The 18,016-nt window shown below is 47.8% G+C and overlaps 1 protein-coding gene across 3 annotated transcripts in view; it reads right to left on the reverse strand.

Moving 5' to 3' along the window:
* Garnl3 (GTPase activating Rap/RanGAP domain like 3) overlaps nt 1-18,016 on the reverse strand; it is a 144,806-nt gene that overhangs the window by 16,408 nt on the left and 110,382 nt on the right. For all 3 annotated transcript variants that reach the window (XM_041674703.1, XM_041674705.1, XM_041674704.1), the window contains 8 exons: nt 16,065-16,180; nt 14,215-14,319; nt 12,956-13,030; nt 8,629-8,740; nt 4,077-4,175; nt 3,629-3,745; nt 1,603-1,781; nt 342-500 (listed from right to left, as the gene is read on the reverse strand). In XM_041674703.1, coding sequence (XP_041530637.1) covers nt 342-500; nt 1,603-1,781; nt 3,629-3,745; nt 4,077-4,175; nt 8,629-8,740; nt 12,956-13,030; nt 14,215-14,319; nt 16,065-16,180 — 962 coding nt within the window. The remainder of the gene's footprint in view (nt 1-341; nt 501-1,602; nt 1,782-3,628; nt 3,746-4,076; nt 4,176-8,628; nt 8,741-12,955; nt 13,031-14,214; nt 14,320-16,064; nt 16,181-18,016) is intronic.

Raw genomic sequence — 18,016 nt, forward strand, 5'->3', positions numbered from 1 at the left:
GGGTCCAGAAATTCTGCCCTTTGATGGCAGCTTCATGTGCTCCAGGCTAAGGTGCACATCGTATGATACAGATGCACAGCATGTAATTTTATTATTATTATTATTTTGAGACAAGGTTTCATGTGGCCCAGGTTGGCCTCAAACTACTATGTAGCCCAGGCTAACCTTGAACTCATGATCCTCCTGCCTCAGCTTCACAAGGTTACGAACTGTAGGCATGGACTTCCACACCTCACTAGAGGATGTAATTTTTAAGAAGCCACATCATAGTGTCTGGAATTAGAAGATAAAGCCCCCTGCTTTCTCAGATTAGCAATCAGTTCCTACAGCTGTCCACGTACCTTGTTGGCCTCCACATGGTGCAGCCTGAAGGCTTCTCCTGTGCTCTCATTTACCACGTCGAACTGGTGGCGGTATGCCACACAGATGAGGTTGTCACTCTCTTCCGTCGGCCCGTCTACTAAGGTCATCACAGCTGGGGAGTCACACAGACAGATTTCCTGTGTGGGCGGGGATGAGCAGCACACGGGTTAGCATACAGTGGCCGTCTTTAGACAGCCTCTCTGAAGAGTCCAGCCCGGATGCCAGCAGAGCTGGGCTGTACAGACAGGGTCCTGCCAGTCTCCTCCTTCCTGTAACTTTCCTTCAAGTCTCAGACCTCTGTTCACAACCTGATTTCACTGCCCAGTTAGCTGTAGTCCCTACTGTCTGTCTCGTGACAGTAATAGCATATAACCGTTGACTGCATCACACATGCTGGGTGGTGTTTTCACGGAATCCTTGCACCGACCCCTGGAATCAGGTCTGGCTGTTACTCTATGGAGGAAGAAATGGTGGCTCCAAGGTCAAGCTGCTTGCTTACGGTCACAAAGTTTATATGTGGTAAAGCTATGATTTGAATTCTGTGAATCTGATTTCAAAGCTCACACTACCTAACTACTTTATATAAATATTCATTATGGTTGGTAATTAGTCTTGAGAAGGCTGACACCTAATTAGAATACGATTTTAACTTTAGTGTAACTAGCAGAGTATTTCTGTCCCCAGAACAGCTGCAGAAACCAGCGTGCATCCTTCGGGAGGCCTTAACCGAGTGAAAATGTCTTCTCGGTTTGCTAGGGCGACACTCAGCTCCCGTGGCCGATGCTGGGAGCACTTCATAGCTTCACGATCTATAGCCTTTTATTTTTTGAGACACAGTTCTCACTATATAACTCTGGCTGTCCTGGAACTCACCATGTGGACCGCGCTGGCCTCAAACTCACAGAGATCCGCCTGCCTCTGCCTCCAGACGCTGGGATTAAAGAGGTGTGTCACCAAACCCAGCCTCAGTGCATATTTCTGCCGACTATCAGGTGTTTGCTTGCCCACCTAAAGGGCAAGCTCTGTGGGAGAGACTGTGCACAGGCCAATGCTGCACGGCCATGCCCAGGACTTGCAGAGGGTACTGTGGATGAGCACACAGCTTAGATATCTGGGCAGGCTAGGGCACAGGAGGCTGGGACTCTGCGGGGGATACTGAAGAGTAAGGACAGTCTCGGGACCAGTCAGGGAGGCAGCTAACCCCTGGCCAGGAGAGCAGAAGCTGGACAGCAAACCTACCCTGATGTACTGGAATTCCTCCACAGGTGACTCCGACAGGGGTGACAGGAGCGAGGCCCCCGACACCCCGGTTGGCTTGTTGTGTTGTTTCCTTGTGATGAGAAGCAGTTTATTACGGATTGCAACCACGATTCTCAGTTCTCTGCTATGGTGAGTGTTAATAGCATAGAGGTGGCATCCTGGGAAGAGGAAGGGTGACGTTAAAAATGCAGGGAGGGCTGGTAGCCTCCAGGTCTGGGGACCTTGGCAATGGTTCCTAAGAACCCTCGGAATGAAGCATATCTAAGACAGACCAAGTATGTCTCTGATACCAGGTATCCCCTATTCACGTGTCTGAACACTTGGTCCCCAGCTAGAGTCACCATTTTGGAAGGCTATGAACCTTTAGAAGGTGGAGCCTCACCGGAGGAAGTGAGTCACTGCTTATGGCCTAGTCCCACTTCCCATCCGCTCCCTGCTTCTTCTTCGTTTTTGGTTTTTGGAGAAAGGGTTTTTCTGTGTAGCCCTGACTGTCCTGGAACTTGCTCTGTAGTACAGGCTGGCCTCAAACACACAGAGATCCTCCTGCCTCTGCCTCCTGAGTGCTGGATTAAAGGTGTGCGCCACCTCCACCCAGCTGCTCTCTGCTTCTTGACTGAGAAGAAACACAGGCAGCCACTGCGTGCTTCTGCGCCTGCTTATACTGTAAGCAAAAACCCTCCTTCCTGTAAGCTGCTTCTTGCCTGATATCTGGCACAGCAAGTAGTAAAGACACTAATACACCAGGCAAGATGGACATGAAAACAAAGTTAGGAAAGGCGGCCTCTTCTAGTCTACAGATGGTAGGCCTGGTTTTATCTATCTGTCTTCTTCTTGGATTATGTGTGAGGTAGTTTGAATGAAAACAGACCACATATGCTCATAGATCTGAGTGCTTGGTCCTAAGTTGGTGGAACTGTTTGGGAAGGATTAGCAGGTGTGGCTTGTCGGAGGTGGTGTCACTGGCTCCAAGGTCTCACAAGCCCACACCATTCCCAGTTAGCTCTTGGCCTCACGGTTGATACGAGCCCTCAGTTACTGTTCTGGTGCCTGCTGCCGCGATGGTGGTCACTGACCCACCCTCTGAAACTGTAATCCCCCAATAGATCAGTTCTTCTACAGTTTGCTGGGAATATTATTTTAAGGTGTGTTACTTTTGTTTCTGCTTCATTTGTTTAACTCTGCGAAGCTGTGATGTTTTGCCTGTTTGGAACACCTGATGGTCTAATAAAGATCTGAACGGCCAATAGCGAGGCAGGAGAAAGGACAGGTGGGGCTGGCAGGCAGGGAGAAGATTCGGAGTAGTAACCCGAGAAGGAGGAGGATGTCAGGGGTCAGCCATTCAGCTACACAGCAATCCATGGTGGAAGAGTAAGATCTACAGAAGTAAGGAAAGAAAGGGCAGAGGCAGAGAGTAGAGGGGATAATATAAGTTAAGGAAAAGCTGCCAAGAAACAGCCAAGCTAAGGCTGGGCATTTATAACTAAGAATAAGCCTCCATTTGGGAGGTGGTTGGTGGACCCCCCAAAAGAGTCCAAAGAGCTTAACATCATACTAACATCATGCTAATACAACAGTTGTCTCGGTCATGGTATCTGAGCACAGCAGAAGAGGAACTATGGCAACGTGTGTGAGTGTTTGGCCTGCATGTATGTACATGTATGTGTCTTGTGTCTGAGGATATCAGATGGGTTACAGGCAGTTGTGAGCTGCCGTGTGAGCAACAATTGCTCTTGACCTCTGGGTCATCTCTTCAGGCCCAGGGCTTTGTGGGTGTTCAGCAAGAGTGCTCCCTTGATCTACAGCCCCATACCCCTGCTCATCTCCCCCCAGAGGAATTGGTTTTTTGTTCCCCGATTTTCATTTTTATTGTAGGTAGCCTGAAAATTTTAACAAAGTTTCTTTCTTCCTTTATGACAGTGTCTGAAACTCACTCTGCAGCCAGGGATGGCTTACACCTTACACCGGGAACTGAACCTCACCCACTAAGTTACTCCCCGGCCCTCACCTTTGGTTTTCTCCAGCTTGTTTTCTCTGCAGTCAGATCTGCTCCTTCCAGTCTGCCTGCTGTCAAGGCCTTTCTGCACCACACTCAACCTGAAGACAAACAGGCGGGCATCTTTCCCTGGTGACAGTGAGGGAAGGCAGAGGAGGGGTTAGATAGAGAAGCCGCGACCTGCTGGGACTCCCAGGGCAGATAGAGAAGCCATGATCTGCTGGGACTCCCAGGGCAGATGTGCATACCAGGCTTGGGAGGTGTTCGGGGCATGCTATAGAACGTTTACTCAATATAATCATGGGAGAATAATACTCTCCGTCCCTCTGCTACCACGACTCATGGGCCACCAAAGGACCACTGCACTGGCAGCAGGAAAAGGAACAGTGACCCTGAGGTCTGCTGCAGGTTACACCTGCCCTCATTTCTTCCCAGAGCCACTACCATCTGAGGGCAGCACCTTTGTCTGCTCGGAGAACAAGGATGTCCAGGGCCTCGAGCACGTGGATCTGCTTCACAGGCAGAGTTCTGTCGAACACAGGCACGGATGGAAGGCCGTCTGGAAAAGAAGTCTGGTTACTCCACTGCACAACCATGACGCATGCCTGGGGCTGACCTGAGCCTCTCTAGCCAAGGATGGAGCTGCTTCTCCAGCTCTCATAAGGAGCGGAAGCACTGCTCAGTGGCATCCAGACCTCTCCGTGGGGTGCGGGCGGGCAGGCAGGCATATCAGCAGGGATACCAAAGGAAGTTGTTTTTCTTGTTCATGTCACCAAAGAAAGAGCAGCGTGTCTCAACTCCAAATTTATAGGGGTTTTATCAAAGGACTGAACACCACAGGGGAAAAAGAGCAGCTACTTCTTTTATTTCTAATACTATAATACAAAGTATTATATTTTGTATTATTTCATGCATTTCTCAAGAAAGTAAATTTAATACTTCTTTTTACATTTAAAGTGAGTACAAACATGTCCCATCCCTCACAGGCCCTCCGTCTATATCAACAGTAGTCTGCTTATATAGTTTTTGTTTTGTTTTGTTTTTCAAGATAAAGTTTCTCTGTGTATCCCTGGCTGTCCTGGAACTCACTAGTAGACTAAGCTGGCCTTAGCTCACAGAGACCTGCCTGCCTCTGCCTCCTGAGTGCTAGGATTATGGGTGTGCACCGCCATGCCTAGCTTCTTCCATATATATATATATACGTATATGTATATATATAGTTTTTATTATTTTTAATTATGTGTTTGTGTCTGCATGCAGCTATGTGCACAAGAGTACAGGTGTACTCAGAGGCCAAGCACTTAAGATGCCCCAGAGCGAGAGTTACAGGTGGTTGTGAGTTACTCACATGGGTCCTGGGAACTAAACTCAGAACCTTTGGAGGAGCAGCAAGCGCTCCTAACCTCTGAACCATCTCTTTAGTTTACTGCTTATTCATTTTAAATACTTTTTCAGATAGGAATTTGAAATATTTTTTGAGACAAAAGAATGGGAGAAGTATCAGCTAAATTGTCTAAATACCAGGAACAGACAATGGGAAGTAAAAACACCCAGAGAGAGTTCCGGTGGACAGCTCATGACACTGCCATTATGAACAGAATTCGACTTTGAGATTATCTGGAACTTGCGAGTGGTAATAACTACATCGTTGCCTCTCAGGGACCCTAAGGGAATTGTTAGGGGTAGTCTGCTGTGGAAGGACAAGGCTGAGGCCACCAGGGATGGTGTGGACATCTCAGGTACAGGTGGCCGGCTCCTTCTTCTTCTACACTTACTCTTCAAGGCTTTGCTATGGGCTTGGGTTGGTCTGTTTCCTCACAATTTAGGTACAAGGGGATGTGGGGCTCAGTCCTCTTGCAGAAGTAGAAACAGAGCTGGGAGTTGGTCCATCTCGGGATGCTTCCCATCAAGGCAGGGCCTCTGTCATTAGGACAGCATCCTCAATGGAGAAGGGGTTCCAGCTCCAGCAGGCATGGAGGGCTCTGGATCTGCCTATATCAGGTCCCATGAGATAAATAGCCTGTCCCTGTCTCCCTTAGTCACACAGGGCTTGCTTCCAGTCCCCCTTTAAAGACCCCCCCTTGCTTCTAGTCCTCCCTTTTAGATGGAAGAAGCATCAGTCATGGTCTGCCCTTCTCTATTGATACCAGGGGCTCTGTAAACGTGGAATGATCATTCCAGTACTGTCCCATCTGGGTGAACAACTGCAGTTATCTTATGGGTCCACAGGAGCATGAGAAGTGCCAGGCCACTCCACTAAGGGCTCACTTCCTACGGTCTTGAATTTAGATGCCTCATTTCCCCAATAGGCTGGCACTTGTAATGCTCCTATTTAACCAAAGAGGAACTGGATGCTCTAAAGTGTTCATAAAACTCATTCAAGGTCACTGCTTACACTTATGGAGCCAAAAAGGATAGAACACCTCCTCACACCCTGGAAACAGAGGTGCACTGTGTACTGCCAAGCCCAGAGTGGATCAGGATGCATTCCCCATCCACTCCTCAGTGAGCTGAAGGGTTTGTATGCAGACAGGAAGGAGAGAAGGCAAGGACAGGAGAAAGTGACGGACTTAACGGCTGCTTGATTCATTCTTCCATTTTGTAATCGTGGTATAAAGATGAAGTCTTTTAGAGAGAGTGTTTCTGTTACCATAAAACAGCTTACTTACTCAGTGACCTGTCCCTCAAAGCAGATTTGCTGTGCTCCCAGTGCAGAGGGTCCCGAGACTTTAAAGACAATGAGCTTGAAAGAAGCAGATTCTCCAGGGCAAGGCTAACGACATGGAGCAAAGGCTAAAGGGCTAGACTGGGCTCAGCCTGAACGAAAGGGACAGACTGACTCACAGAAAACAGCCTGTAATGTGACTGTGTGCAGAGCAGAAGGCAGACTAAGAAATAACAGAGTGAGATGCAGAAAGAGCTCAGGCTTCCGCGCTGCCAACACCAACGGCAGGCATCACTGGACAGGGGAGGGACAGCCTGCGCGCCTTGTCAAGGCGGAAAGAAAGGGATTTCCTGGAGGATCACAGCAGCCTTTATACCAGTGCCGCTATGAGACTCTGGATGCAGAGGGACAGCTTCAGAAAACACTTGATAATATTGGTTTGGTTCCTAACTTTAAAAAAAAAAAAATAAAGCCGGGCGGTGATGGCGCACGCCCTTAATCCCAGCACTCGGGAGGCAGAGGCAGGCGGATCTCTGTGAGTTCGAGACCAGCCTGGTCTACAAGAGCTAGTTCCAGGACAGGCTCCAAAACCACAGAGAAACCCTGTCTCGAAAAACCAAAAAAAAAAAAAAAACAAAAAACAAAAAACAACAACAACAACAAAAAACAATTCTTATTTGTTCTGGGTTTTGCTCTGAGGTTATATCCAGTCTTGACACAGAATACTTTCTTTGATCTCAAAGGAAAACTAGTGCAAAATTCTCAGACCTATTTACCTGGGACTGTGGTTTTGGAAATTGGTGTCAAGGTCAAACCAGAAATGCTGGAGGGGTTTACTGTGCTGAAGAGCAATGTGGCTGGTGTGTGTCAGTCATGTGATTTTATATCGGCCATGCTGTTACTTCAGGCCTCTGCTTTGTCATCGATAAAATCAGAAGACTAAATAACTAAAGACAGTTTGGATTTTTGAAAATAAAATGAAACTTCTGGCAAAAATCCAAGGATTTTGTGAGCTTTTAGAAGACACTGGGAACATGGTAAAGGCAGCAGCTGCCTGGACCAGAGGCCACTGCAGGCACTGGGCACAGGAAGCCAGAGGTCCTGCCATCCCCGCAGTTCCAATCCTCGTCCCCAGTGTGTCTCACACGTTCCGCTGTTATAAACAACTCCTCAGCTTTTGAGACCAGAGGCTCAGAGAAGGTAGATTTTCTTTTTGGAGCTGGGGGATGAGGAACCCAGGCCTTACGGTCCAGGCAAGTGCTGTACTGCCGAACTATATACACTTGCCCTCTGTTTTCCTCAAACCACAGAGTTTCTCAAATTAAGGATTTAAATTCTGAGCTGATGAGTCTTAAGCTACCTACATTCTATTAACTTAGTCATAGATATAATTAGGTTATGGGAAACAGGATGGGTTTTAAGTTCTCGACATTGTATTAAATCAGCCATAGATAGAATTAGGTTATGGGACCTCTGGAAAATCACAGGTAAGGCCAGTTTGTTCTCCTGCCACCCCACAGGAAGCCCCTGGCACAGGGCCTGGAACAGAGCGGCGGGGGGCTAGCGAGTGTGCTAGGCAGATGTCAGAGGGACAACTAGGCCCTGCTGTAGGAGGGGATGTCGTTTCAGTGCACCAAGCCATGCTCACCAAAGAATGTGCTTGTGAAGCCGAGGCTTCTCTAGGGCTTGTGGCTCCCTCAGAAGCCCCAGAGACTTGATGCGTGTGTGTGAGTCCTCTGTTGTTCATTGGAGTCTGGAGCAATCTGGAGGCACCTGCTGCTGTCCTAGAATCTGCGTCCTGTCATCACTATGGCCGAGGTTTGCCTTGTGCTGGCTGCTCTGTGTGACTGGTCTAGCTCGCTGTCAGAACCTGCCATTTAGTACCGAGCTGCAATCTGTCTTCTTGTCAAAATCTTTCTGCTTCTCTATCCATAAATACAGTTTTCTAAGATTCATATGATTTGTTTTAGGTATCAAGTTTTTTTTCTAGTCAAGATTTTTTTTAAAGGCTTCAAGAAAGCACATGTCTCTAAGAAAATGATATGAAATAGTATGTCTGTCATCATGAGATAAGTACTGAGACCACAGTGAGTGCTCGCTGAAGAATACTCTTTTAGTAGGTGGCTTAGTATCTGGGAACGAATTGGAGATTGGAGGAAGGGATGAACATTCCAGCATGCTGAACTCAAAATATACCCCTCAGAGCGCCTGTCTGAAACAAGGGGTTAATCTGATTAGAAAAACAAACCTGGTTAACTCCCCTTGGGAGCTGACTGGCAGTCACCCACCTTAGAAGTACCACAAGTCACACAAAAAAGGACATCTGTAGGAGTTGCTACTCACTAACCATCCACTAGCAAGACGCCGGCGTCAGTGGAAACCAGCAAGGCCTGGCCCCAGGGCTCTGCGCACACGGCTTCGTGAGGGAAATTACTGCAGAAACACTGGGGTTCCCAAGGCTGTGAGGTGACACAAGCATTGGAGAGTGAGTGGACCAGAAAGAACGCACTGTGTCCCACCAGATGGAAATGCAGAGTGCAACACCTGAAACAGTAACACAGATAGCCCATGGGATGAGCTGCGCCAGGCTCGGCAGCGACCGGGGCCTGGGCTCCATTATCTTCCTTAGGAGAAAACCTCCTTTCAAACACGGGTACCATAGGGAAGCAGTGCCTTCACGCTTCTGGCACTACGGCCTGCCTCTGCACGACCATCATGTTCCTTGGGCAATAGAAACACTGGTAATTGGCTTTCTTTAACACCTAGAAGCTGGGCAAATTGGTGCCTTTTACTTTTTTTTTTTTTTAAGAGGGCTGATGTTAGTTTAGCATAAAAGGAAGTCCCAGGTAGCTATTAATTTTTTTCTGTGTTGCTGATTCAACAAAATCGTTAAACATTACATATTACAAGAGATTGATATTGTCTTAATATATAGGTGCTTACTGACCCATATAAGGCCATAAAATCTTAAAGTGAAAACAGCACATGTTTACAGGAAATTCATCCAGGTCGCTGTGTGGACCTTCACACCACACGAACACTTTTTCTGTTCCCCAGGTGACATGTCACACTTCCTGGGACCTTATTCATTTCTGTTTCTGGGGTAAAGTTAGCTCTCCCTCACCTCCCTCACAATGGCCCCTGAAGTGGGTGTGAAGGCCAGGAGGTGGCAAGCACTGTTTGCTAGGATCTTAGTCACACGGTGTTGTGGACAGTTTTTGTTTTTGTAGCACTAGGAATCAAACCCAGGGCCTCTCGTATGCCAGGCAAGTGCTCTCCCCCAGAGCTATGCCCCTAGTGCTGAGAACTGCAAACGGTTCCAACAGGCATTCATTTTCTTTCTGACACCTCTCTTAGCCCTATTGTGGTTTCTGGGGATAAGTGGAAGGCTTCCATCTTCACTTCTATTCTCAACTAGTCCTAAGTGCCGACAGACTCAGCTGGGCAGCAGAAGAACCTGTGTTTGCTCTTGTGGTATGTGTGACTGCCCAGGAGAGACGTGTTCACATCCTCCAAGTTCAAGGAAGGCCAAGGACCACCTTCAAGAACTGAGCCTAACACTGGATTGTCTCTAGCTGAGCAAAGAGCAGGCTTCCCCTTCAGGACCCATAGCCTTAGACTTGCAAAGATGGGACTGCATTGTTCTGAAGAGGCAGCCTAGAGAATACTGACATTTTCTAAGCTGAAAAAGGAAAACACAGAGACAGGTCACCAACTGAAATATTTCCCCTAGAAGGGGTCTGGCAATTCTGAGTTGGCAATGTATAGCTACAGGAATTGAAAATAAAGAGGAAAATATATATAAATGGAGACAAATTTTGAAACCGACACTTTAGGTAATACCAAGACAGAACAATGGAGTTGTGTGTGTGTGTGTGTGTGTGTGTGTGTGTGTGTGTGTGTATGCATGTGTGCATGCACATACACGTTTGTGCAGGTACATGTGCAGGTCTGAGGCTGACACCATGATGTGTTCCTTAGTTATGTATTTCCTTGCCCTCTGAGACAGGGTCTCACTGAACCCTAAGCTCACCAGTTCTGCTGGACTAGCCGGCCAGCAAGGGTTTGGAGAGACCCCATTGAGAACTGGGGTTTAGGCATGAAACACCACACTGGGCTTGTCTGTGGGTGCTGGGGATCTGAACTCAGGTCCTGAATCTCCTCACTGAGATAGCACCCGAGTCCTCAACTGAGTCTTTTAAAAAATATAATGATTTTAGTACTTCCATGTGTATGGGTATTTTGTCTGCTTGTATGTCCATGTACCACATGCATGTAGGGTGTTTGCAGGCCAGAAGAGGGCATCAACCCCCCTGCGGCTTTTGTGGCAGACAGTTGTTAGGCATCATGTGGGGGTGGGGATGGGATCCCAGTCCTCTGGATGAGCAGTCATCAACCGAGTCTTAATAGCAAAGCGTCCCCTGGCAGGCGGACACACGCAGAAGGGCTCTTCACCTGGAAGACCCAAGGTTCTCTGAAGAGTCTCTCCAAGGGTGGACCAGGGTGCTCTCTGGTTATATGATCCCAGCAACAAAAGCAGCTTTTTCTTGTGCACTAGGACAAGTTTTTGTGATCATATGATGGAGGAAGGTCATTGGCTAATAAAGGCACTGCCCTGGCCCATTTTATTGGTTAGAGGATAGGTGGGAGGAGTAAACAGAACAGGACGCTGGGAGGAAGAGGAAGTGAGCTCAGTCTCGACAGCTCTCCTCTCTGGAGCAGATGCCTGGGAGAGACGCCATGCCCCGCTCACGGCATGAAGCTCCAACCCAGGATGGACTAGGCTAGAATCTTCCCGGTAAGACCGGTTCTCACAGATTATTAGAGATGGGTTGATCGGGATGTGAGAATTAGCCTGTAAGTGCTAGAGCTAAAGGGCCAAGCAGTGCTTAAAAGAATACAGTGTCTGTGTAATTATTTTGGGGCATAAGCTAGCCGAGCAGGTGGCCGGGGTGCTGGGAACGCAGCCCCGCCGCCCCTATTACTTCAATCATACATTTGTTCGGAAGATGTGCTTAAGGGCTTAAGAATGTCAGAAAAAAAAAAAAGAATGTCAGGAAATCTCAGTACCATTTTATAAAGCACTTAGAAACACTGTGAATTGCCACCACACACAAATGACAGAGTCGGACCTTCTGCAGCTTGGGAAAGGATGTCTCATCATTTTATCAGAAGGTGCTGTGTTTTGTCAGGGTCAATTGCATTAAATTTTTAAAAACTCTGCTTATTTATTTTCCTGTTTATTTATTTATGTGTGTGCATGTGTGTGTCTGTGTGTGCATGTGTATGCATGTGCGTGTGTGTGCGTGCGTCTGCATCTGCACCTGAGGAGGTCAGAAGACAACTTATCAGCTCTCTCCTTCTACCATGTGGGTGACAGGGACTGACCTCAGGTGGTCAGGCACTGTGGCGATTCCCATTTGAACCATCTCGCTGGCTCTTAGTTGCATAAAATGTTTTGTTTTTATTTTTATGTGTGAGTGTGTGTCTGTAAGCACACATGTGGGTGTTGAGAGAGGCTAGAAGAGGACCCCTTGGAGCTGGAGCTACAGGCAGATGTGGACAGCCTGATGTGGGTGCTGGGACTGAACTTGGGTTCTCTGTAAGAGCGGTGAGTCCTCTTCCAGTCCCCTGCTCTGTCCTTGATGATCACCTATCCTACTCACCCCAGCCTCCAAAACTAAAAATAGGAAGTAGATAGGCTACGAAGCTTGCTGTTTGGCTATGTACCTATACACATTGCAACGGTTTCTCACCTACACTCCTCTGAACAGCAATCCCGGAGGACTAGTTAGAAGAGCAACCTGACGGTGAACTCTGGGAAGCTGGCACAGCACAGCTACTTGGAAGAGGGTCTCAATGAGGAACTGTCTGCACTGGGTTGCCTTGTCAGGGGCTGTCTGAGCTGATGTGGAAAGACTCAGCTCACCGAGGGCAGCACCATTCCCTAGGAAGAGTACCCTGAACTGTGCAACATGGGCAGTCAAGCTGAGCACAAGCATGCATGGGTGCATTTACCTCTTTCTGTGTGGATGTGGATGTGAGAAGCTCCCATCACTTCTCTATGGTGATGACTGACCTAGGTGAGCTAAAATAAGCCCTTCATCTCCTACTGTGCTTTCTGCCAGGATATTCTATTACAGCATTGAAATATTACAGGTATGGAACTAGGACAGCAGCCTTTCAAGCCCACGCCCAACCTGTTGGATTAGAGCAGTGCTTCTCAGCCTCCCTAACACGGTGACCCTCAATTCCTCATGGTGTGGTGACCCCAACCATAAAATCATTTTATCGCTACTTCATAACTGTAATTTTGCCACTGTTATGAACTATAAATATCTGATACACAGGATATCCATATGTAACCCCAAAGGTTGAGAACCACTAGATTAGAGGCTGGCGTTGACTTGGACTCCCTCTAAGAATCCCGGCTCCAGAGTCTCGCTGTTTGTATTGGGCTGAGGTCAGATGACCTGAAAGCACACGGAGCTTCGTGTGAGGAGCACTTTCGAAACCAGCACTCTGTCTATCTATGCACACAAATGCAGGCATGCGCTACATGACCTGGGCTCCCGAGGACTCTGAAAGGGACCTCCTCCTGCCCCAACTGTTGCCATAACTTCACTGAGCACAAAGAACATCCACGATTTGGAGAGAAAGCATCAACTACTTACCTCTTTCTTATACATCCCTGAAGCTGCCAAGCTGGATGGGGCATCCCCTCTCACAATGGACTTGAGTTTCAGGGCCTAGTGGGCAGAGATGCCACTTAGGGTTTGGTGTCAGACAGTGAAAGAACGGCAGGGTAAACAGCCAAGGCTTGGGAGAAAGCAATGAGTCAGGAGAAGTTTGGGGTTAAAACTGCAGGATCCTCTGCTGACTTATTGCTGATAAGGAGTTAAGGAGACTGTGGCGCTCCGTACCAGGGTTACGGCCCAGACTAGACAGTGGTGCTCTATACCTAGGTTATGACCCAGACTAGACAATGATGCTCTGTACCGGGGTTATGGCCTAGATCACACCTACTGTTTTTGGCATTTAAACTAGTTCTATTAGTTCTGTGATTTCAAAACTAAGAATGCTGAAAAATACAGATTCCCAGGACCTTTTCAGTCTTGAGGGCTCAAGAGTCCCTGAAAGGACAGGCCATTTAGTTTTAAGATGTTAAAAAATTAGCCGGGCAGTAGTGGCGCACACCTTTAATCCCAGTACTCAGTGAGGCAGAGGCAGGCAGATCTCTGTGAGTTAAAAGTCAGCCTGGTCTACAGTGAGAGTTCCAGGACAGTCAGAGATGCACAGAGAAACCCTGTCTTGAAAAACCAAAAAAAGAGAAGATTTAAAAAAAATTATGTTTACTTTTCTATTGTGCATGTTCATATATGTACATGGGTGTATATGTATGTTATGTGTATTATGCATGCCATGATGCAATCATGGAGGTCAGAGGACAACTTGTGGCAATTACATGGAAGACAGAGGACAACTTGCAAGATTCGGTTCTCTAGGTTGCCAGCTTGGTGGCAAGTTCCCTCACCGGCTAATCCATCTTGCCAGCCCCAGTTATCTTCAACAAAGACTGATGTATATTTTTTAAAAAAATGTGACCTCTGTCTCTAAGCAGTCATTGGTCACAGGATCCTCCATTATCTACTTGCCTTGCGGCTTAGGGTCCTCCTCCAGCCCCCCCCCCCCATGTCTATGGCTGGAGGCCCCTCCTCTTCCTACTGAAAACTTGGAGCTGAGAAATGCTAGTGTTACCAGGGAAGTGAGGCAGAGAGAGGGGAATCTCCTCTAAGGCCTGACAGTCAAGGATACATAGAGAAGCCCTATCTTGAAAAAACAAAACAAAACAACAGAACAACAATCTAAACAAAATATCCTGTGGGGGTGTCTGTTCTGGAGGGACTCACAAGCGTACTTTTCAAGGCCATACCTGTCCTATCCTAACAAACTCGGCCTGGCGGGCCTCCTCTTTCTTCCGTGCTGACTTGGGTGACTCAGGTAAAACATCACTAAAAGACCGCCGATTGAGCATGTTCTAAAACAAACAAACAAAAAAACAAGGTTGGGATTCCTCAGACAGTCAAGTCTCATCCTTTGGTGTCTAAAGCACGCACGCACATATGAATGCACACGTGCATGTGCGCACACACACACGCACCCACCCACCCACACACATGCGTATGCACACATGTGCACACACACATGCACACACACAGTCACACGCATGCATGCGCACGTACACACATGCACACACACGCACCTATTCATCTAATCAGTACTATTTCTACCAGCAGCATTCGCTCATTCAGTACTGTGGCAGACACAAGGACAGAGTCTAGACATGTAGAGCCAGCACTGTGTAAAAGCTGAGAACACAGCCTTTAGACCAGGTAAACCAGCAGTTTCTTCACTCACTAGCATTGTAACTGAGGCCCCCGCATGGCACAGCTGCAGGATGCCAGTCCCATGGTGTGGCACCCTGGGAACCCAGCACACTGAATTCCATGGGAATGGCACCCCTGACCTGTGTGGCCGACACCCATCTCCCAGGAGTGTGGTGGGGATCAGTGAGGGAATGGACAGAGGCTACTTAGCGTGGTCCTTGGTCTTTCCTTCCAAACGGCTCATTAAATCTTGACCGAGTGCCCCGACTCCACCAGTCTTGGGGACCTGGCAGACACAGCCTCTGTCTTGGTAGATCACAGAGGCTGGTGGACTAACAGACGAAGAGGCTAGCAGGACTAGCATGTTTGGTCTGGTCACTGATAGAAAGGGGAGCTGTAGAAGGGAGATGACTTCATCTAGAGGTAACAGTACCTGGGCTGAGGCCTGAGGGACATGATTACTCACTATGCGGGTCTCTGAAGCCTTCCCTGACCTGTGAGTATCCTGGGGTTAGCCCGCTCATTTCCTGAGACCTGCCATACTACCAGCCAGACAGAAGTCAAGCACTGCTAGAAAAGGAGGTGCCATGTGCAGAGAGAAGGGACCAGTATGCTCTCCTTCATTTTGACAGCCTGTCCCCCTGGGTGAGTGACAGCAGACAGCTCTCATTTACATATATCGCCCAAGATTAATTACTTTTATTGGAGTTCTGGAATGAATGACAAAATTTTAAGATGATTTTTAACTTGTTCTGTGCTTCCTTATTAGATAGGGAAATTAAAAAATTAAATTAAAGCTAGGTGGTGGTGGTGGCTCACACCTTTAACCCCAGCACTTGGGAGGCAGAGACAGACGAATCTCTGTGAGTTTGAGGCCAGTCTGGTAGACACCTCATACTCAGGCTGGAGACCACCTAAGAGCACGTGTACTGCTGAGGTGACAGGAAAGGGTGGAGTCTCATCAGTGTAGACAATGCCCTGGGCCTACGAAGTATCCAGCACAAAGTGGGTGTCCCTCAATGGAGACACTGCTTCAGCATTCGATCATAGCGATCATAGAGACAGACAGAAAACCACCAGAAAACCCAAGTAAGCGCTTGGTCTTTCCTCTCTCTCCAGCATTTTTGCCAGTTCATCAGCTGTGTCTCTAGTACCAAGGACAGCACCACTAGACAGCAGCGGTGGGTTCGGGTGCTGACTTATACTCTGTGCCCACCTATACCTTAGGCCACAGCTTCGTAAGGACCATATCCTTGCACAAAGACGCTCAACGACCCTCCTTGTCATGGAGAATGTTAGCTGTGTGGCATCAGGTTATCAGGCAGCAAGCCCTGTGGGAGCTCAGGCTAGATCTGTGCTCTCCAGAAGCCCCACGGGAGAAAGGAAACACAGGTACCTTATGCAAATCTGGCATCAAATCCTGGTGTAAGGAGCGAATCAACATGTCCAGAGTACGCCGGCGTTTCTGGGCAAAGGTTGGGGTTTCCAAAGTGGCTTTCTCACCATTAATCACTGAAACAAAGGGAAAAGGGCATTGCAGTCATTACTAGCTAGTGACGAGTGCTCTCTGCAAGTGAAGTCGCACAGTGGATGCCACCTGTCACTATAATGCTAGCATTAGAACTGGGAAATGGAGTGTCTCCCAAAATGTCAAGGGCATGGCCCCAGCTGATGGATCCAATCATTGGCAGTTATCTTGGATCAGGAAGGCTCTGATTTTATCAGTGGCCAACCTACTGGTGGGTTAACACTTTGTTTATTGGTGCGTGGTGGAGGCATATGTAAGTGAGGTCTACTTGAAGAAGCAGGTCACAGGGTAGTGCTTTTGAAAGATGGCTCTTGTCCCCTGGTCCTTTCTCTTGTTCTCTCTGCTTCCTGGCTACTGCGAGGTGAGCAAGGTCCCGCCATCGTGTCTTACTGCCACCATGATGGTTGCTACCTTAAACCAGGTAATGAGAGAAGGCTCTATAAGCATTAACTAAAACAAGCCTTTTCTTCTTTCATCCCCCCACCCCGACAACATTTCTCTGTGTAGCCCTGGCTGTCCTGGAACTTGCTCTGTAGGCCAGGCTGGCCTTGAACTCAGAGATACACCTGCTTCTGCCTCCTGAGAGCCTGTGTCACTGCTGTCCGGCCTTTTAATTGTTTTTCTCAGGTATTTTACCACAATGATGAAAAACGGTTAAATAAACGAGCATTACCATTGATCTAACCTTCACTTCATGGGAGAATGCTTCAAATTTAAATCCCAAAGTATAGATTTATATAATCTGTAGGCATATTTATCTTCCCTTTCTTGTTGGAGAGTAAGCGTCCAAAGCAGACCGCAGATCTAATCCTAAAGACCTTGTTAGCTAGGGTGTCATTCAGCGGTTCACTGGGACCAATTGTGTGTGTGTGTGTATGTGTGTGTGTGTGTGTGTGTGTATGTGTGTGTGTGTTTGCTGCAGCTTGTTGAAAAGAAAGAGCTGCTTTAGCACAGAACTTGGGTTCTCAGCTGATTGAATGTTTCTTCTGGAAACAGTTAAGCATTTCACGGACTACAGACGCTATGATCCAACAAGGTAGAGTGTGCGGTTACCCATCAGAGCTCAGACAGGTGTGTCCAAGAGGTTTAGCACAAAGTCGTGGGTGTGGAACCCAGTCTGTGACTGATGTGGAGTCTTAAGCACAATCCTATTATTATAGATGGCTGCTGTCATTTAAGTAACACCACACACACCCAGTTCAGTGCTAGGCACATTGAACAGAGTAAGTATTCTCTCAGTTTTCTCATCCAGAGGGTCAATGGGAAGGCCTGTTCATGGACTGAAAACAGAACTTGCAGGGGACAAGGGATTCCTTAGGCACTTCTTATGGGCTGGGGCCACCCTGGGCTTGTTACTATATGGCATTCCCTTAGGAGTTTCTGAAGTGCACAATCAGGATGTTCTCTTTTGCTTTCTTGAGGATTTTCCCAATTAGTACCTTAGAAAATTACATATTTTTGTTTTTTATTAACTAATTAATTGTTTTCCCAACCTTCCTCCTACTTTCTCTTCAGAAAAGGGCAGGCCTCCCTTGTATATCAGCCAGCCATGACATACCAAAGTTGTAGTAAGACTAGGCACTGCCTATTAAGGGTGGACGAGGCAACCTAGGAGGAGTAAAGGGGACCCAAAGCAGGCAAGAGTCAGAGACAGCCCCTGCTCCCCCTATTAGGAATCCCATAGAAGTTAGACAACTGTAACATATGTGCAGAGGGCTTAGGTCAGTCACATGCAAGCTCTCTGGCTGGTGGTTCCTATCAGCCTAGGTTAGTTGATTTTGTGTGTGTGTGTTTGCGGTGTCCTTGGCCCCTCTGACTCC

The sequence above is a fragment of the Microtus oregoni genome, unplaced genomic scaffold (assembly GCF_018167655.1).
Source record: "Microtus oregoni isolate MIOR12 unplaced genomic scaffold, Mior012 000025F_ref0000491, whole genome shotgun sequence".
In the NCBI taxonomy this organism is placed as follows: domain Eukaryota; kingdom Metazoa; phylum Chordata; class Mammalia; order Rodentia; family Cricetidae; genus Microtus; species Microtus oregoni.